Consider the following 20,279-nt stretch of genomic DNA (forward strand, 5'->3'; position numbering starts at 1 on the left):
GGCCTTCTAAAATATTATTTTTTTCAGTTAGGGCATTTAATATTTCATGTGCGAAACATGTGAGTTGAGAATATTTCTCAAATTCATGGTGATTACAATTAATTTGTGAATGGGATGCCATGGATCCTACAACTATTTGAGGAAGTTGCCATAATGGCAATTGGCTGATTAATCATCCTTGCAAAGTCTTATTAGTAAACTTTGATGAAATATAGTACTAGTTTATTTGACAATATACTTCTTCTATGATAATTAAATTGGACATTCAGAGTCAACTCATCTACCACCACTAAAAATTTCTAATAAAACAATCTTTTTTTCTATTTGGATCAAAATTTGAAAAAGTTTCATATTGAAATAATTAGATAGGTAACGGTAACGGCCAATATTAAAATAGTCAACTTAAAAACAATTAAGCAATGAACCTATTCTCCTAAAATTCTGATCCTTCCCCAACTAATAGCCAAAGTCAAAAAGGTAAAATGAAATGGCAACAACTCCTTTTCAAATTATTTATATAATTATTAACTAGGAACTAATTATAATTATAGTATTGTGCTGTGATAATCTTTATATTATTAAGATTCATTAAACAACATCGCAACTTAGATTTATACATCTCAATCAAAACTTTAATTAACCAATTAATTATAAAGTAAAGAAATAAAAAGAGAATCCAATTACAACGGTTACAATTAAAATACTCCTAATTCTTTGTATTTGAAAGTGTCTATGTATTGTTATCAAATATTTGACCAGAAGAGAGTTGTTTTTTCTGCAACCAGAATAGATTTGTTTTTTCACTTGCAATCACTATTCAAAAGAGTAATGAGTGAGAAATTTATTGGTGGGATCCACTTGCAATCACTATTCACTCTTTAGAGCATCCGCAATAGTCGGTAGGCCAGCCATAGGCCAGCCATTCTCTCCCCTGCCACGTCAGCAACACTAAAAAAACCACCTGCCACATCAGATTTAGGCCAGCCATAGGCCAGCCGCAATAAAAATAATTCAAAATATACTACATTTACGGAATTAAATTTACGACACATATACTGAAAAAATTCGTTAATTTTATTTAAATAAAAAAAGTACATTAACCAAAAATAAAAAAAAATTACATAATAAAATAAAATCCGGGCTTCCACACACGAGCCACCGCCCCACTCTACTCCTCACTAATTTATTAAAAAATACATTAACAAATGTTAGTATGCTTTGAATCCATTATAGTTTGACCCCGAGTCAGGGGGTCAAGGGGGGCGACGCCCCCTTGCCATGGGGGTCCGGGGGCGCGGAGAGGCCCCCGGCCCGACGGTATGACATGTTTCTGTTTTAGGTCTTAAATTTGTATTGGGTCTAGCCCGTCGTCTGTGTGCCTATTTAAAAATTACATAATTAAAAAAAATTCATAAAAAAACATTTAAAAAATACATTATATATTTTTTCAAAAAAAAAAATTAAAAAAATTAAAAAATAGCGCTGGCTGATCGCTGGCCGATCGGCACGCCACAATGGCGGCCAGCGCATTGGCTAGCGCATCGGCCAGCGCAACGCGATCGGCTAGCCCACGCCGAAATTTTGGCCGATTTCCCGCTAGCCTACTCCAATGGTTCGGCTAGCCGATCGGCTAGCCACGTCAATCGGCTAGCCGATGGCTAGCCTACCATTGCGGATGCTCTTACATGAAGATATAATTGTATAAATATTTTAGTATTGATCAAAATATAGATCATGATAAAATAATTACAATGAGTTATGCATAATTTCAAGATCGGAAATTTTAAGATTATTTTATTATTATACCCGGACTATGCAAAAAGCTTCGTTGGACATGACAGTAAATTTGGTGTCTGAAAAATTGAATTAAGTTGTTGGATTCTCTCACAAGATGGAGTATATTATAAATGTAATGACAGTTATAACGACCTCGCACTAAAACCCATCCATTTATTGTCTAGCCCGTGTGAGAAACCAATAAGTAGATTCCATTTTTCGATTGGAAATGTGCTCCAAACTTTTGGCCTAAATTACATTTAGATTTTATCTAATGAAAAAATATATTTTATGTTGTTTTGTTTTATAAAAAATATACTCCCTCCATCCAACTACAAGTGATTCACATTTTTTGACATCTCACTTGAAATGAGTAATTTCCTTTTCAGGGAAAAAATAAACAATTTTTCTCTTATTTTATTCTCTTTGCCTAATATATTCTCTCCTCACTTTACTCTTTCAATTGCAATATCATTTTTTAAATCTTATGCTCAAAAGAATTAATGTGATAAAAAGTTGTTTAGTCACATGATTAGTATTTTATTATCTTCTGGTTGAATATTTTGTTGCATACAAATTCATCTTCTATATTGTACTAGTAGTACTATATTTTGTGGTAGATTATGATCATAAAAAGATTATTTAGTCAGTTCTATGAAAAATAAGTAATTTTACGGATTAATAGATTTGAACAATTTAGCATGTGAAAGACAAAATTTTCTGTTGTAACGCTTCAACCTGGTAATCAATAAAATCAAGGGCTAATCAAATGGTTTTCAAAATTAATTTGCAAATAAAGAAAATGCCAACTATTTTTTTGTCTTAGATTCGAATAAGCAGCTGGCAGTCACTGTAATAAAACAAATTCTAATCTGGTTCATCACTGTCACGCGTGATAAATTTGTGACATTTTAAGTTAAAAGTATGTTTATTTTGAATACAGTATATTTAATTACAATACCACATTTTACAATATCTATATTTTCAGTGAAAAATAATAAGATTCTCATCAGTAAAATGACCTTTATAACGATGTTGTGATTGCCTATTAAGTCAAGGGATTCTACTGTATAAATTATTTATCGATGCTACGACTCCATTTTTTGATACTCAAATTACTTTACATATATGTAGCAAATAAAGTGAAACTTGCTTGTTCATTTACTTTTTTTTGCCTTTGAGTTTCTTTATTTTTTAATTTATTGAATTTGATATTGATATTTTACTACACCCTTCGTCCCATTATAAATGAGGTATTTTTTCCGTTGCCCCAATATAAGCATGACATTCTTTCTTTAGCAAAAAACAAGATATTTACTTTTTTTTTTTTATTCTCTCTCTTACTATATTCTTTTTACTTTTCAGTATTTTTCCATACTTTATTTTCTTTCTATTTAGAGTAAAGGTCCTTTTTGGTCCTTAACATTTGACGATTTTTTGATTTTGGTCCGTAACATTATCTTTTGAATTATTTGGTCCTTAACAAATGAAAATCGATCACATTTGGTCCGAAATGGACGGAGCCGTTAAAACTTAACGGTCAACGAAACTTAATATAATTTTGACCGGATTTAGACTTTAAAAATTTAGATTTCTTTTTCTTTTTCAAATCAATTCTATTTTTTTTAAAATTAGTTTTATTTATTAAAAGACTTTGCTTCAATCATTTAAAAACCCTAGAATCCTTCTTCATCTTCCATCTCCTTCTTCGTTTCGTATAATCTTCCATCTTCTTCATCTTCCATCTTCTTCATCTTCCATCAATTAAGCTCAACTCACCAACTATGGACCGTTCGAACTATAGCAGAGAGACCGGTGGGAATGGCGGTGGACGTGACCTCCGATTCCGGTACGAATTTGTATGTAAATCGCCACCGCGAACTACTGTGGAATCGCCGGCGAGAACCTCACTCCGATTCGCCGGCGAAAACTAGGCTTTCTTCGCTGGTTTGCAAAGTGAGATAGATTGTGAGCGGGAGGCGATGTCGCGATTCAGAGAATGAGGGGATTTCGTATTTCCTCTTTCTTTTCTTTCTTTTCTTGTATCAATTTTTGTTTAATTTTATATTGTAATAGTGATAATTATTATTTACTTAAAATTTTGTTATTTTTCTGATTTTGGTTAATTAGATATTATACATTAATTAAATATAATTAAAAGTCTTAATCCAGTCAAAATTGATTTAAACTTAGTTGACTGTTAATTTTTAACAATTCCATCCATTTCGGACCAAATGTGATCGATTTTTATTTGTTAAGGACCAAATAATTCAAAAGATAATGTTACGGACCAAAATCAAAAAATCGTCATATGTTAAGGATCAAAAAGGGACTTTAGTCTTCTATTTAACCCATTAATTAAGCATATTTTTTATTAAGTCTTGTGCGCAAAAGAATATCTCACTTATGGCCGAACGAAGAGAGTATTTTCATCTATACATATTACATTCTGCTTCTAATTAATAGTATCTCAATATTATTTTGCATTCTTATTTTCACAAAATTGATTTCATAAAAAATATGGATGAGAACAAATATAGGGTATCCGGCTTACCCATACCTAATTTTACGGAGTCAGATAACCCAATCGAGTATCAGACATATTCACATACCTAATTAATACTGGTTTACCCATGCCTAATTTTACGGGGTTAAATTCCGGTACCAGACATACTCGCATACCTAATTTATACCGGTTTACCCATGCCCAATTTTACGGGGTTAAATAACCCAATCCAGTACCGGACATACTCATATACCTAATTAATACTCTGATTTACTCATATTCAAGATTTCTTGTTCGCTGTCTTTTTTACTAAATTCTTATCTTATTTTCAACTGAATAATAAACCTTACAACCCCACAAATTCTCTTATGGACATAGAATGACAAATTCATCTCTTTCCAAGAGTGACATTATCAATGCTTCACACCCAAAAATCATTTAAGTTCGTCCCTTACGACAACATATTATCCATTCGAAACCTAGTTAGTTCTAACCAAGTTGTGGTTCTTGGATTAAACATTTTAAGTGAATTACTACCCAACAAACACTTAATCTCCAATTTTATATTGATATTTATTTTGGGCATCCGGTACCCGATTAGTAGGGGTCAGATGCCAACATTGGATATTTGGGTACCCAAAAAGACCCAGATCATGTATCAAGTGAGCTTTCGGGGCTGTTTTCGCATCACGATTCTCCACCCCTAAGCCCTAACTAGAATCCATGGATCCAATTCATCCAAACTATTGATCTTTATTCTAAAATTGTCAAATTCCAAAAATCATCCAAGTTCTCAAAATTTTGCACATTATCAAAATGCTCATTTTTTCTCAAATTCAGGATACTCTAAGAACACTAAATTTTTTCCAAATCTAAGCCAATTCTTACAACTAAAAAGAAAACTACACCGCAATTAGTTTGGATTAGTTACAATTATTATGTTTATTAAGAGTGCGAAAAAAAATACTACTACTTGAATTAGGTTATATTGGAAGGGTGACTGATGGATTGTGTACGTGAATGAGAAAAAAAATGAATATTTTATTAAAAAATTTGTTGGGCTGAATTAGGATCATAGATGGAGGTAGTCTTATTAGAGTGTAGAGAGAGTTGTCTACATATAAAACCATTTTCGAGTAAGTATGAAGTGGGTTACTTGCCTTGGTGCTCAATGATCAGTTTGTTATATGAATTGGGGCCCAACCCCTAATTGATAGATCTAAATCTAATATTCCAAAACAAGATAACCTATTGTCAGAAGCAGAGTAGTAACACATGCTCACTCTCCACTTTTCCTCCAAATTCTTCAAAGTGGAAACATCAATAATGACTTGGGAACCACTCACAAACTATGCATCATTCTTTTAATTCACCCACTACACTTTATCTCAGACTACAGTGTATCTATGCACATATTTCTGGGAAAATGAAGGACTGAATTCATCATGGAAATCACAGTAAAGAGAGTAAACAAATGTATTCAATAGAAGGTAAAGCAAATCCAACCAAATTATACTAGAGAGGAACTGCCTATTGAGCAATGCAAAAACACTGCTTGAAACATCCAGTTGCAACACTAACACACCCTGTTCTGATATGGAGTAACACACACTGCATTTGTAAGAGTTAACTGCTTTGTAAACTGATAATTATCCTTCCTCGGTAGATCTACGGCTTCAACTCTGGCACATAAGAAGGTGCTGCAAACAAACTGCCAAGGACATTTTCTTTCCTCGGTAGATCTACGGCTTCAAATGAAGCAAGGTATAACTGGTTTAAAGTAAGTCAATGAAATATCTAATAACATAAAGAAATCCCACAAGCTTTTTCTTATCAACTACAACCACCATGGATCACATTCCTTTGTAAACAAGATTGCACACTAACAATAGTAACAAACCAAGTGGATCGACAAAGTATACCGTCATAACAAATGAAAACGCAAACACGAAAACACGGGCACAAACTATCTAATGGTTTAGTTATTGATCACAAAAAAACACCATTTTTGCAACATTCATCCACAATTGGAACAGGATGGCGTCAAAGGAAGCAATAAAATACTCTTTCCTCCTTTTGTCAAAGAAAACTACACTAAAATCAACCCAAAATCAGCTACAGCAAAAGTCACTCAAGCCCTAGCTCACATAAAAGCACTAACCTATTAAAGCTAAAGCTCGAGTGCTTAATGGTTCACATATTGATCAAGGATTTATATATAAAAAACTAAGACTAAAAATCCAAACAAACATATCAGCAAAAAGCAGTTCAGAGGGGCGCAGAGGAACAAGAAGGGCACCTAATGAGGCCATTCTCATTGCACAACGTACAACACCTGAAGCCGGCTTTCTCGTTGTAGCATTTCCGGCTGCCGTCGCAGTCTATGCAGAGGATGAATCCGTATCCGCCGCAAGTGTCGCACGTGCCGAGAGCGGCGCGCGGCAGCCTCTCCATGTACTTCTTCAGCTCGCCGGTCTCGTGGAGGCAGCGGACCTCCTCGGCCCCGCCGATGTATCTGCCGCCGATGAAGACCCTCGGCAGCATCAGCTTCGACTTCTCCGTGAGGCCTAAGATTTCCAGAAGCTCCTCCGTGAAGCGGCCGTCCATCGACAGATCGCGCTCGTCGATCGGGACGCGGAATGCGCGCAGGATCGTTCGGACGGCCTTGCAGTCCTCGAATGTGGACCGAACCACACGCAAACTCGTGAAGTAGATCACTATCGTCGCCTCCGCTCCGGGGATTCGGATTTCGGGGCGGAGCTCTTCCTCCTTCTGCTCCTCCGCCGCGACCGCAGCCGCGGCGGCGTTCTCGAGGAATGATGGGAGGTGAGAGAGGCTGCGGATGAGGGACTTGACGCTGCTGCGGGTGCGATGGCAGATGGAGAGCCTTCTAGGGGAAGCGAGCGTGTCGCCGCCGCCGTCGTCGTCGGAGAGGAGAATGTGGATGTCCTTGAAGGAGGAGCAGGCAAATTTGGGCGGCGCGTCGTGGAACCGAACCCTTGATTTGGTTCGTCCAAGCAACATGGATTTACTTCAAATTCAATCAATCGACGATTAGATTGCTGCTTAGACCAGAAATTGATTGTTGATTGAATACAGATTTCTCGGCAATCGATGTTTTTGGGAGTGGAAATTGGGGATTTAGGTTTGGCGGGTGGTTTTTCTTGGCGATTTAAGAAGAGGGTTTTACTTGGTTGGAAACTTGGGAATACAGAGAGAACTTTTTGGGATTGGTTAAGGACTTAAAGGTAGTTTAACGGGTGTAGAAGCACTATATATAGTACTCATATCGGGTTACCGGTTCATCGACCCCACTATCGATCATGAAACCCGGAAAACTCTCGTACTAAAATATGACTTTTTGGAGTTTTATGAGTCGGCATCTCTGCCTCAACCCTTCTTTAGCCTATTCGATTCGTCCAACTATTCGAATTTTCGTTGTTCGATGCCATTTATTGTCAACTAGAACTCTCGAACTGCTTATACTTTTCGAGGCAGACAATGATCTTCTTTACTGTGTGACTCAATAAAGTTAGTCCAATCATTCAGACTTTTTTCTTCGAAATCATTTATTGTCAACCGTAGATCTTGTACTGCTTCTACTTTTCGAAACAAACAATAGTCTTCCGTACTGGCTGACTTCAATAAATTCCATTTTTCTAGATGCAACATTATCTAATTCATTACTTAGAAACCTAGTTTCTTGTAATTTTCAACACATGTGAAGCATACTTCATTTAATTCATTTTTGTGCATTAAGTATTCTCCCACAAGAGGATGTCAAAGTTGAGTATTTGTAACTCTCTGTAATAAACAATCCCATTACTGTTTTTTTCTAAATAATGAAGTAATATTTTTCAAATTAATACCCTACTCAATTTATACACTGAGAATAGATTAAAATACACACATTTAAAATAGAAAAAAAAAAGCAAAAATCATTATGCAATTAGCACAAATATATGTAGAGAGAATACATAAGGAGTATCAATTAGGAAACTTTTCAGTATTATGGAGTATATATATAATGAATTTATTTTTTTACTAATTTACTCAAAATTGGCAAAATACGAAGCAAACTACTACTCCCTCCATTCCACAGTAATGGAGGCGTTTTGTTTTGAGCTCTCGTTTTGAAAAAATGATAATAAATAGTTAAAGTGGAGAAAGAGTAAAGTAAGAGAGAGAATAATGTAGTGAAGAGTCTTATCTACAATATTCTCTATCTTACTTTACTCTTTTTCCACTTTAACTATTTATTATTATTTTTTTAAAAGGAGTGCTCAAAATGAAACGCCTCTATTATTGTGGAACGGAGGGAGTATATAATATCAATTGATCCTTTCCCTTCAAGCAACCATGGGTCAATGGTCAAACTTTAGGTTCTGCATTAATTAGTCTCAAAATATTACGAATCTAATTTTTACTAATTTACTCAAAATTGGCAAAATATAAAGCAAACTAAAGTGATTTAGATTCTGCATTAATTAGTCTGGAAATATAAGGCAATTTTTTAATCTTACAGAACCATAACGAGGGAGAAAAAAAAAGGAAAAACTTTATATAAGACCGATCACCACACCCCATTCCTCTCATCTCCTCTCTCACAATCGATCAAATTCAAACAAATGGGTCGCGGCAAACTGAAGATGGAGATGATCCAGAAGGAGAAATCCAGAATCATTACTCTGAAGAAGCGAAAGGAAGGGCTAATCAAGAAACTCCACCAACTCACCACGCTCTGCGACGTCCCCGCATGCATGATCTTCCACGACCCCACCACCAATTCCACCTCAGTCTGGCCGGAGGAGGATCCCGGCCAGGTCCGCCGCCTCATCGACGCCTACAAGGCCAAGAAAAGTGACCCCACCAGCGGCGGCGTGAGGGAGTACATGCTGTCGAATTTCTTCGATGACCGGCAGAGGCAGGCCGAGGAGGAGCTCGAGAAGCTGCGGAAGGAGAATGTGGAGGGCATGTTTCCGACGTGGGACGATCGCCTCGACCTCATGGATGAGGCCCAGCTGAGGGAATTGGCCGCGGCGGTGCGCGGCAAGGCCGAGGCGGTGCGGTCAAGAATCGAATTCTTGAAACAGGCGGAGGCGGATGCGATGGTGGTGATTGAGAACAATGCCATGCGGTTTAATTATTGTGATTTTGATCAAGATGTCAAGTCTGCTGAAGCTATGATGATGGATTCGATTCTTATGCCGCCGCCGCCACCGCGGCAGCCGCTGTTGATGCCAGCCGTTGATGCCGCCACCGCTGACAACGGCGCTTCGGTTGATGTGATCAATGAGAATGGTGACTTTACTCGCTATCTTTGTCATTAGATGAATAGATGCTATGCTACTTCTATATTTTTTGTGGATCTTGCAAAGATTTGTCACGAATTTTGTTAATTAACTGTTTTTTTATGGTGATGAATAATATGTTGTGGATGTTACACAATTTGCACTATGTTTTACATTATTATCGATTAACGATTGACGTACAAATAATCCAATTTGAAAAAATGTAGTACTTCCAAAACTTGAAAAAATGTAAAAAAAATCCCATCTTTAAAATTTTGTTATTACAATCGATGTTCCTTTCTCAAGCATAAATTGGTGACAAGAAAGACTATACACACCTTTGCACAAGTAGTACAATTCTTGAATCCCAAGTACCCCACACAGTTGATGGGTCCCAATTACGTATTTCGCTGATTTTGTTTTGCTTGATTCCCACCGATATCAGTTTTTTGGTTTATTTCAATGGCTGAATTAACTGGTGTCTAAATTAATGTAGTAACAATAAAAATTAAAATGATACTTTCGACTCAATATAATCAATTTGCTTTTTGTAATCAACCAAAAATAGAGCTCAGCAAAGCTCCGGTTTTAAAAAATTGATTTGGATTAATACTCTCGATCAACCAAAAGAGTGTGATTGTTGAATTGTTAGTGTTGGGAATCTCTCGCATTAATCAATTGTTGCTTCAAAACAATTGATCGAGCTCGGCCGAGATGGATTCCGAAGCGGCGACGGCTGCGGAAACAAGCAAAGTAAGGTTGAGTGTGAAGTTCGGCGGTCGATCCATACCGGTTGAAATTGCGGCGGACGCCACCGTCAAAGACCTTAAACTTCTCCTTCAAACGCTCACCGATGTCCTCCCTCGGGGCCAGAAGCTAATCTGCAAAGGTATTTTTCAGTTTTACATTTTTTGATGTGATAGCCTTTTTTTTTTACTTTGATTAGGGTTCCTGAATTTAGATTTTTTTCAGGGAAAGTTTTATCGGACGATTCGTCATTGGCCTCGGCGGATATCAGTGATAGGTCGAAAATTATGCTCATAGCGTCACAAGGTTTACATCAAGGGGTAAGCCATCGTCGTCTTCTTTTTCAGTATGATTATATTGGGATAAATTTGATGGCCATGGCCCCAATTTATGTATTCTCTTTAAGAACAGAGTGCTGCAGCTGTCTCGAGCCAATGTGTTTCGTTCTTTTGTTCATTGAAGTAAACATTTATGATGGTTCATAGCTAGCTGATATAGTTGTTCGACTAAAGCTATCTCGGGAGATTGAAAAGAGTGTTATCTTGAACTTCAAGAGTGCTGATTTGCATATCTTTAAACAGGGTGGACCGATTAAAAAAGAATTGCCCACTGCAAGAGCGGCGAGGGATTTTGCAACAGAAAAGAGGAAAACCAATGAAGAAACTGTCACCAAGAGCCGACTTGAACGGTGGAAACTCTCTGGGGTCCTAGCATTGTCGGATTGTGGTCTCACGGTATACGGAAACTTAAATTGAACATGACATTTTAGCAATCTTTAATTTTTTGTAATTGTATTTTTATGTTTTGTCTAAGATATGATGAGGAATTGATGTTTTTTCTTCACATATACTTGTTTAACTTGGGAACCTTCACCAACATAATAAATCACATACATATTTGCATATATCCTTGCATAATGACAGATAGTCATTCCTATGTTCTGAAGAACATAGAAATAGAATAAAGTTACATCAGTTTTTAGCATTTTTTAGCCGAGCAACCTAAGGCTGAAATATTAAATAATGGTATTTGGTTGAGATTGCTGGGCAGTACCATTTGAGCTGAGTTACATCCTCTAGGACATAATATTTTAAAAGATTTTCAGCATCTGTGGTTCAAAATTACTGATTTCCCCCTAGCTTGTAAATCCAGTACCTTACTTCGCCTTAGGCAATCCATGTGGTGAAGGACTAATAGCCATAGTAATAGGACAACCTGCATATTGTCTTGTGGTATAAGAACATAGATAAGTAGATAACTGGTTAGGTATGTAATCACCAATAGGATAAAAACACTCATATTACTACAACAAAGACATGTGGCCCCTTTATGTCTCTATACAATAATAGAAAGAGCACAGCAAGCTGTTGAAAGGACTCTAGGTGGTAGATTTGTGTGGCTGCTGTCCATTAGTAATCTACTAGTTCATGTCTTGTGGATAGTGTCTTTGTCTTCAGCTTTTGACTTGTATATCAACTCAACATTCAAGCTTATAACTCATTTCCTATTATTGGTTTCTAAGTCAAATTTAGTTTGGAACCCATGTGGAAACTTGGCTGTTGGTTTCCATTGATTGGTAAAGATTAATCTAGTACAGAATAGTTTCGACCACATTATTCTTTTTTTTTAACCTAGATAACGGAGATAACGATAATAGGTTATTATATATTGAACTCACCTAGCATAGTAGCATGAGAACATCTAATCAACTTTCTTGGCATCAATACTTACTTTTGTTGCCCGTGTGATCTATGTGACTATATTCTTCTAATATTTAACTAATCAAGAAGTTTAAGCCCTTAATTGGAGAATCTGCTTACTGCCCTGCAAAATTAAAACAACTCAACTTCTTTCTGCAATTCTCAACATCTAAAAGAAAATAAGCTTTGGTTTTATTGCGCAAAATGGATAAAACTCTGTTGTATCGCTCCTCCTAATTCATGTGAATGAAACATCTTTTACCTCTTAAGTCTTAACTTCATTTCAATGACAGGATTGATCTAATGCATATTTCTAATCTAAAATATCGTCTGAATGCGCACTTGAACTTGATGGCTCTGGCGTTAGATGCAAGAGTAGTTGATCAACTCTAATGCTAGTATGGTAATCGGTAAAATATGAGTTCGTCCTGTGTTGTGAGTCTTGTGACTTCGAAGTGTTCAAGTCCTGGTTCGTAGTCAAGTGCATAGTAGTCGCTCTTTTTTTCAAATCTACGGTAGCAGGATTACATAAGCAAATACATGTGGTGCTAACTGCTGAGTACAGTTGGTCTTGAGGTCTAGGACTTTAGACTACCTGGAAAACAAGGTCAACTCTAAAAAGTGTATTTGTGTGAAGGGTAAGGAAGAAAGACATTGCAAGAAGTGTTGCCCAGTGTTGCATATGTTTTGTTAATGATCTGTGATGAGTGAGCATTAAATAATACTTTGAGCCCCTTGCATTAGAAGTTTAAATGTAGACATGAAAATTAGACGCATGGCATATACTGAGATGATATACAGAACATAATTAAAGTTTAAGCACCTACTGTATGTTGCATTCGGAATTATTACTGAATCTAGAATTACAAAATAGATCATATATGGATATGTGGCATGATATATTAGTGTAATTGATCAAGTACTTTAAAGTATCGCTGTGTGGTGAAAATCTTGAAGGCTTGTCCAAAGTGTTGTCCAACATTGATCTAATAAAGTATTTGTAACCTCTACCCTTCTCCACATTTACATGAAGTAGCAGATATCCGTTTTTCATGTGATCAGCCATAAGAAACTCAAGCTTTAACTTAAATGACAATTCTTGATAAAACTGTGTATCCTTTTTACATTTCTGATTTTCATTTGGGTAGACATTGTTGATATTTGGGTATGGAGAATATCTGTATATCTAAAGTTGGAATGACTATGTTAAATCATTCTGGTGTACCCTTAGAGAATGTTTATACTTCTTGTATATGCTAGACTATACCTAAGGACGCTTGGACGTGTGGATCTTCGGCTAGAGTGCTTGATGTAAGCCACAACTCTTTACATGAGGTGCCTGCTGAAATTGGCGGCTTAAGCAAGTTGAAGGTCTACATAACTCAATGTTTAGCTTCAAAACATTCTTAAATTAGTAAAGCTTCTTTATAATAATATCTTATTCTCTGTAATGTTTCTTCTTGTGTAGAAGCTGCTTCTTGATAGCAATCTTTTGTCGGATACTTCCATTGCCTGGGATGAATTAGCTTCTTTGAAGCATCTCATTTTTCTATCACTCAACCAAAATAAGTATGTCCATTCATACTCCAGTAGTTTCATTGGATTAGTCTCTTCATATGTATACTTGATTAGTACATTACATGTATTGTAACTTATAGAATTGGCTACATATACTTAGAAGTAACTTACTAAAACAACTAAAGTTACTTGAAGATTTTAGTTAACAAGTTATATGCATGTCCTTGCACTCTGTCTAGCTTCCTGGTTGTTGCAGTTCCCATGTTTATCTGTTTCTTCTTAATTTCACTTCTCTATCCTTGCCTTGTTGATTCCTGTGTTTGTCACTTTACCTCTATCTCTGGAAGGTCAACAGCAGTAGAGTAAAATGAAACAGGGTTTAAGTTCTCAAAGAGCTACTTGTAGAGCTTTACAGGTTCTTCTGAACTGCCCAAGCTGAAAGTATTCTTTGAAGGTTGCTTGTTAGATTTCATGATAGTAAGTGGAAAATTTACTTTGTGGAATAGGATGGATAGATAAAAATATTCCAAGCTAATCTACCATTTACTTTGATGGATTGATTAAATTTGGACTTGTTTGACCATCTTATCCCTCAAGTACCTAATCATGTATATATCAATCTATCCTATGATTCCCATTACTCAAAGTGATTGCAACCGTAGTGTACTAAATGTAATCAACTCAAGCTGTAGTGGAATATTGCAAAGTTTCTTGTAAGATTGCATCACTGTAAGTTATGCTGGTTTTTGCAGTCATTCGGGCTGTTGCAGCTATTGCACTTTTCTTAAATTGTTTGGTTATCATCATAAAACATACTAAGAATAGCTACATCATGTTTTAGAGTGTTTGAACATGCATTCAAAATGTAATCTAGGGTGTTTTCAAGCCATTCTCTGTACAGATCTACACCATTTCTTGTCCTAATGCTAATGGTTGATAGCATTTTACTGGCCTGTTCAGTTTCTGGAGGAAAATATAGCAGATTGGCAGTTCTTAAATCAGCCAAAATATCTAGAGCCTTATGCTCATGCCTCATAGCACTATTGCATTTTGGTTGCATTGTATTTATACTAATTATTTCGTTCCTATAATTTAGTAAAAAATATTTTGTCTAGTTCTTGTTTCTGTTCTATAATTTTTTGTCTAACAAATTCACCACCACTATAATTTTTAATTACATCTTAGGCAAATCTGATCCATTGTTATGAAGCCTTTCTATCTCTTGTTCCTGGCAGTTTGACATCAATTCCTTCAGCACTTGGTGCTTTGACAACCCTGAAGCAACTTGATATCACTAACAACAAGTTGGTGTGTATCCCAACTGAATTAGGTCTTCTGACAAGTCTTGAGGTGTTAAAACTCAAGAATAACAGGTAAACTGGCAAATAAACCATTTGTATAATAGCCTTCCAGCATTATTTTTCTTCTCAAATATAATTATGTTCTGTTCGGTGAGCGCCAGTTGTTGAATTCTGCTAGGTGTTTTGCAGCTTCTATCCGTCCTTTTTTGTCCCTTAGTAAATTGTCACTTAGTCCGACTTTCAAGATGATATTTCTGCTTATTGCAGGTTAAAAACTATTCCTATGAGTATCGGGGATTGCATTTCTCTTGTTGAAGTATGATCCATTCTTTCCTCCTTTCCCGTTCTATTCTTACTGTCAGCATGGATCATTTTCTGCTCTGAACCTCATCATCTACCCCTATTTACTTGGTTTACGTTTGTGCAGATTGATTTATCATGTAATTTGCTGAGTGAGTTGCCAGAGACATTTGGTAATTTAAAATGTTTAAAGGTTAATCCTTCTTCCTCTGGTGATATACCATAGCATTTGTTCACCTTTGAATGGGTGTGGGAACAAGCTTCCTAACCGTTAAAGCTGATAGTTCTCCTTTATGATCGATAGTTATTCGTTTAAAACCTATGCAGGCACTATGTCTCAGTAATAATGGGCTGACAACCCTGCCCAAAACATTATTTCGCTCGTGCATAGAGCTTTCCACACTGGATCTTCATGGAACAGAAATAACGATAGATCTTCTGCGCCAGGTACATAACATTCTTTCAGATAAATCACTCCACACATATAACTTAATTACTTGCATGCATCTTATAGCCTTGTCCAACATACGTAAACAGGACCTTGACTTTAGATAACAAATTATACGGACTCACCTTGTGAGTAAGACTGTTATTGCCTCTAAACATTTTGTTTATTAGGATCCAGCTTCTATGTGATTGCTAGATATATCCTCTTCGGGTTAGCATTTACGAACTGTTTAGAGCATTTCTTTGTGAATTTTCAACTCTAGGATTTAAGTTTGCAAACTTGCACTTAGGATTTATGTTAATTGAAGCCTCCCCCCATTTCAAGTTTGGTGGAGGGCTGTATGCAGAACTATCGCCTGTAAGAGGAATGCAATCTTAATATTGTAACTAAGGGCTAGGCAAAAAGAGTTGAAAAACTTCAAAAATAGGGGCTGGTCTGAATCCTGACCTTTTCAACTTTTATTACAAGTAGGAGCTATGGAAATCAATGCTGTAACAAATTACTCGATGTGTTTACCGGTCTTGTTTTGCAGTTTGAAGGATGGGAGAAATTTGATGAGCGTCGAAGACTAAAGCATCAAAAGCAACTTGATTTTCGAGTGGATGGATCGGGTGATTTTGATGAAGGTGCTGACAAGAACTGGTAAACATTTGCAGGCTTGTTCAATCATGGTCATTCGGTATAACCGTACAAGAAATTTGAATCCCCTTGCCAGCCTATATACTCCATGATATAGGCTTGATTTTCTTGAAAGTGATTATACTAATTCCTGCTTAGCAAGAATTCATCCCATGACATCTCAAAGTGTATGATTTTATTTGTGTTTTCTGATGGTGGATTTGTTTACTGGTTTTTCCTTAATCTAACTATGTAAAATGCCCCACTGATATTTATCTATCTTAATCGGAGGCAAAATTTTCAATCACAAATAAGAATCAGTTATAGTATTTCTTTTTGTTTTTTATTGGTGTCTACTTTTCATATTTATATACAAAGTGGGTTTGTGCTTGCTTTTATAAGGTGCTATCTATTTTTGGGTTGTAATTGTATACATAGTCCTAAACCCTAAAAAAAAAAAAAAATAATAAAATAAATAAAATCATACCCTCTTATTTACAAAGTACTAGTATAAATAGTAGTATTAAATGTTCTATTATTACTGTTATAACACTAAATTCTAAATTGAAACAAATTAATAGTATCAAATAAAACCTTTAAAATATGATCTTAATACAAACAATTTGTAAATGTGATGATATATGACGATTCTGAATATTATACTGCTATAAAATTGATTAATAAAAATAGAACCCGCAAATAATATATCATTGCACTCAATATTTGTTTTACAAAAATAATTAAGAATTTCCATAATATTAAAAGTACCTATAAAAAGTATAATTAAAAAAAATTGCTACAATTTATATTTTAAACTCAAATCTGTAGATTAAATGTATGGTAGTAATGACAAATGCGAGAAAATAACGAAAAACTTTTCGAATAATTGTAACGTTTTTTAGGTAAATTATAAATTTATTGGGAGTAAAGCGATGATCCTCATGGATTCAATCAGTTTAAAATACATTCAATATTAATCAGTGTTTAGTTTTGAAAATTTTATGCGTTTTGGTATGATGTTAATTGACTTTTATTAACAATAAACTTGTAATGTTGTGATGGGATAGTCAGCAGTCAGCAATATAACCGATAAACCATAAAAACAGATCTGGTTGATTTAGAAAAAAATATCAATTCCCCAACAGCGAAATAATGTAATGTTTAAGTTTCAGGCTAGTTTTAAAATTTAAAGAAAAATAAGTGGAAAAAATTATTGGAACGTGAGAATTGCGATATTGATGTACTTAATAGAAAAAGAAATAAATGTGTCTTGTAATTCCAAATGAGATAGTATTATTATAGAAGCTAATACTATTAATTAAATATCAAGAAATTAAATTAGTTGAATACATTAAAAAAATGAATCAGTTTCCTTTCCTATATATTCTCCTTTGGAGAGTATATATAGTTCCACGTGACAGGCACACGCCCTTCATCATCCCCCAATCAAGGCCGTCCACGTGTCCCAAATCCAACGGTTAGCCATTTGTTCCTTAATAAAATAAGAATAAGCCAACTCAGAACTCACAAATTTACCTCCAGATTTGGGTACACGAACCAAGTATGTTGCTCACAGCGGCCAATTCACTGCTTCAGCCTCTCGCTCCTCGCCTCCTCCACGGCGGCGGAGCCGGAGATCTGCCTCTGTGTAGCCGGAGAGCTGGCTGTCTGGTCATGAACGCCTCCACTGAAGCTAACAATCCGGCGATTGTGACCGCGGTTTTCGAGCCGTTCGAGGAAGTGAAGAAGGAACTCCTTCTCGTCCCCACCGTTCCACACGCCTCCCTTGCTCGCCATGTCTACTCTGACCGCTGCGAAGCCGCTATCAACGATCAGATCAAGTACATTTTAATTTTTTCTTCGTGTTTCTCTTTCCCGCCCACTTTTATTTTTCGTACGTATAGATATCCCTAATTTTATGCGTCTGTATGTATATAATTTTTACGCATCATGTTTGTGCTTGTTACTGCGCCGAGTGCTGTAAATCCAGATGTTTAGAACTATTAGATAATCGTGCATTATACATTTGGTTTGTATGTGGATCTGACTAATTTTTTGAAGTGTTTTAGTATACTTCTCTTTAAATTTTAGTAGATCTGCGAAGCTAATCATTTATATGTACTCTTCTCTTTTTTCATGGAATGCTAATCCTTTTGTAAAATGAATACGATTAATAGACAATATTACCAATTACCAAGCTAATTTTTGCCTGATCGGTTTTGTTGAATGGCAGTGTGGAATATAATGTATCTTACGTGTATCACGCAATGTATGCCTACTTCGACAGAGACAACGTGGCTCTTAAGGGGATTGCCAAGTAATTTTCTCAAATCTAGACATGTTTCTCTCATGTGCTTTGTGAACTTTTTGTACATCAAATTGTCACAAGTTCTTTACCATGGCTAGGTTTTTTAAAGAAGCCAGTGTAGAAGAAAGGGAGCATGCAGAGAAGTTTATGGAATATCAGGTGCTTTTTCAGTGTATCTACAAGATTGCTTAATCCATTTCAGCTTTCATCCAATTCCTAGCGTCTCACTTTCTCTATCTTTGTACAGAATAAGAGAGGTGGCAAAGTTAAGTTGCAGGGGATGATGACGCCGATCTCTGACTATGATCACCTCGACAAAGGAGATGCATTGTATGGTAGGTTGAGCAGATCTCTGTTTTAAGCATCTACCTAAATTGCGTGATAATAATGACTTGAGCTTTGCTTGCATCAGCAATCAAAATCTAGTTTATGATAACGCTTCAGCCTAAATGGTTATTGTCACTGAGCTGAAGCTTACTATTCATGTTGTGCAGAAAAAAAAAAGCAGAGTTCCCTGTTTGTATATTCTGAAATGATCTGTTTACTTATCATGTCTTAAATCCATACTAATAGGAACGATGCTATCATATCACATCTAGTTTACAACCCATGATGGTTCTGACTTGCTTCCATTTTCAATATTTTCAGCAATGGAGCTCGCTCTATCTCTGGAAAAGTTGACAAATGAAAAGCTTCTGAATTTACACAAGGTACATCATCTCATTTGTCCTCATAATCTGAATTGCTATATCTTTGGCTATGGCTGCTGCTTGCCAAAATGTTTGCTCGTGCTATTTATCCACGGAGCTGCAAGTTTATGTCTTTTTCTGAAACAATGTGCAGGTGGCTGATGAGAACAACGACGTCCAGCTTGCAGATTTTGTGGAGAGTGAGTTTTTGGGCGAGCAGGTGACTCAATACTTTTCAGTACATGGTTAGGAAATTCAACTTTATAATTTGGTTAATGTCTAATAGCTGCGATGTTTAGGTTGAGTCCATCAAGAAGATATCTGAATACGTTGCTCAGTTGAGAAGGGTTGGCGCAGGCCATGGTACAGTAACATTATATGCCTGTTTTATTTACATTATAGTACTATATAAAGTGATAAATGTTGACCACTATTTGTGACTTGTGAGCAATACTCGTTTAATTCATGTTTAGCATAACATTTTTCTCTCTATGTATATATGGTAGTATAATCTTATTACTTTTTTTCTCATTGTGTTTGATCATTGTTTCCAGGTGTTTGGAACTTTAATCAGACGCTTCTAGCTGGCGCTACGGCAGTTTGACTTGGAACTTTAATAGGAATGGAAAAGTTGAGCAAGTTTTTGCATCGAAATTACCCAATCTAACAAATTGATGGAGACTTGTGAAATGACGCCGCGGTTGATTCTGTTTTTCTAGTATAAACATGCTTTCTTATGAATCTCTCTGTGTTCGCGTACCTTCATTTTCCTTCCCCTTTTATACGGTCTAAAATTCTCAATATGTGAAGCATGTCAAAGTTGTGTTTCTTGCTCATTATTTTTACAAAAATAAAAATAAATTAATAATTTGTTTAGAACAAATAATCATTTAAAACATCAAATTTTGGTAAATTATGACTAGTCCCATAAAATTTTGTTTATTTCAATTGTTTAATGGGTTCTAATTTGTTAGGTAACTAAAGAATCCCATGTGGACATAACATCTAATGATCAAATCGATATTATTTAATTAAAATTAAATTTTTTTTCTCTTATATGTTAGTATAATAATTTGA

The 20,279-nt window shown here is 35.8% G+C and overlaps 4 protein-coding genes across 4 annotated transcripts; 3 read left to right on the plus strand and 1 right to left on the minus strand.

Moving 5' to 3' along the window:
* Positions 1-6,240: 6,240 nt before the first annotated feature.
* Positions 6,241-7,534, minus strand: LOC125211684 (uncharacterized protein At3g28850-like). Its single transcript, XM_048111577.2, has one exon. The coding sequence runs from the start codon at positions 7,304-7,306 to the stop codon at positions 6,551-6,553; it is 756 nt and encodes a 251-aa protein (XP_047967534.1). The 5' UTR covers positions 7,307-7,534; the 3' UTR covers positions 6,241-6,550.
* A 1,352-nt stretch (positions 7,535-8,886) lies between these two features.
* Positions 8,887-9,612, plus strand: LOC125215829 (agamous-like MADS-box protein AGL27). The gene has a single exon (XM_048117397.2). It carries the CDS (start codon positions 8,911-8,913, stop codon positions 9,610-9,612), a length of 702 nt encoding a protein of 233 aa, XP_047973354.2. The 5' UTR covers positions 8,887-8,910.
* A 423-nt stretch (positions 9,613-10,035) lies between these two features.
* Positions 10,036-16,534, plus strand: LOC125216911 (LRR/ubiquitin-like domain protein). The gene is made up of 10 exons (XM_048118698.2): positions 10,036-10,462; positions 10,546-10,640; positions 10,902-11,054; positions 13,281-13,391; positions 13,489-13,589; positions 14,774-14,911; positions 15,107-15,155; positions 15,267-15,332; positions 15,467-15,586; positions 16,120-16,534. The coding sequence occupies exons 1-10, from the start codon at positions 10,288-10,290 to the stop codon at positions 16,231-16,233; spliced, it is 1,122 nt and encodes a 373-aa protein (XP_047974655.1). The 5' UTR covers positions 10,036-10,287; the 3' UTR covers positions 16,234-16,534.
* Positions 16,535-17,737: 1,203 nt separating this feature from the next.
* Positions 17,738-20,038, plus strand: LOC125215389 (ferritin-3, chloroplastic-like). The gene is made up of 8 exons (XM_048116792.2): positions 17,738-18,046; positions 18,439-18,522; positions 18,612-18,672; positions 18,761-18,848; positions 19,162-19,223; positions 19,357-19,422; positions 19,502-19,565; positions 19,757-20,038. Exons 1-8 carry the CDS (start codon positions 17,769-17,771, stop codon positions 19,804-19,806), a joined length of 753 nt encoding a protein of 250 aa, XP_047972749.2. The 5' UTR covers positions 17,738-17,768; the 3' UTR covers positions 19,807-20,038.
* The last annotated feature ends 241 nt before the right edge of the window (positions 20,039-20,279 follow it).

Source organism: Salvia hispanica, chromosome 3 (assembly GCF_029641045.1).
Source record: "Salvia hispanica isolate PSC_SH4W2 chromosome 3, Shi_PSC_v1, whole genome shotgun sequence".
NCBI classification, from domain to species: domain Eukaryota; kingdom Viridiplantae; phylum Streptophyta; class Magnoliopsida; order Lamiales; family Lamiaceae; genus Salvia; species Salvia hispanica.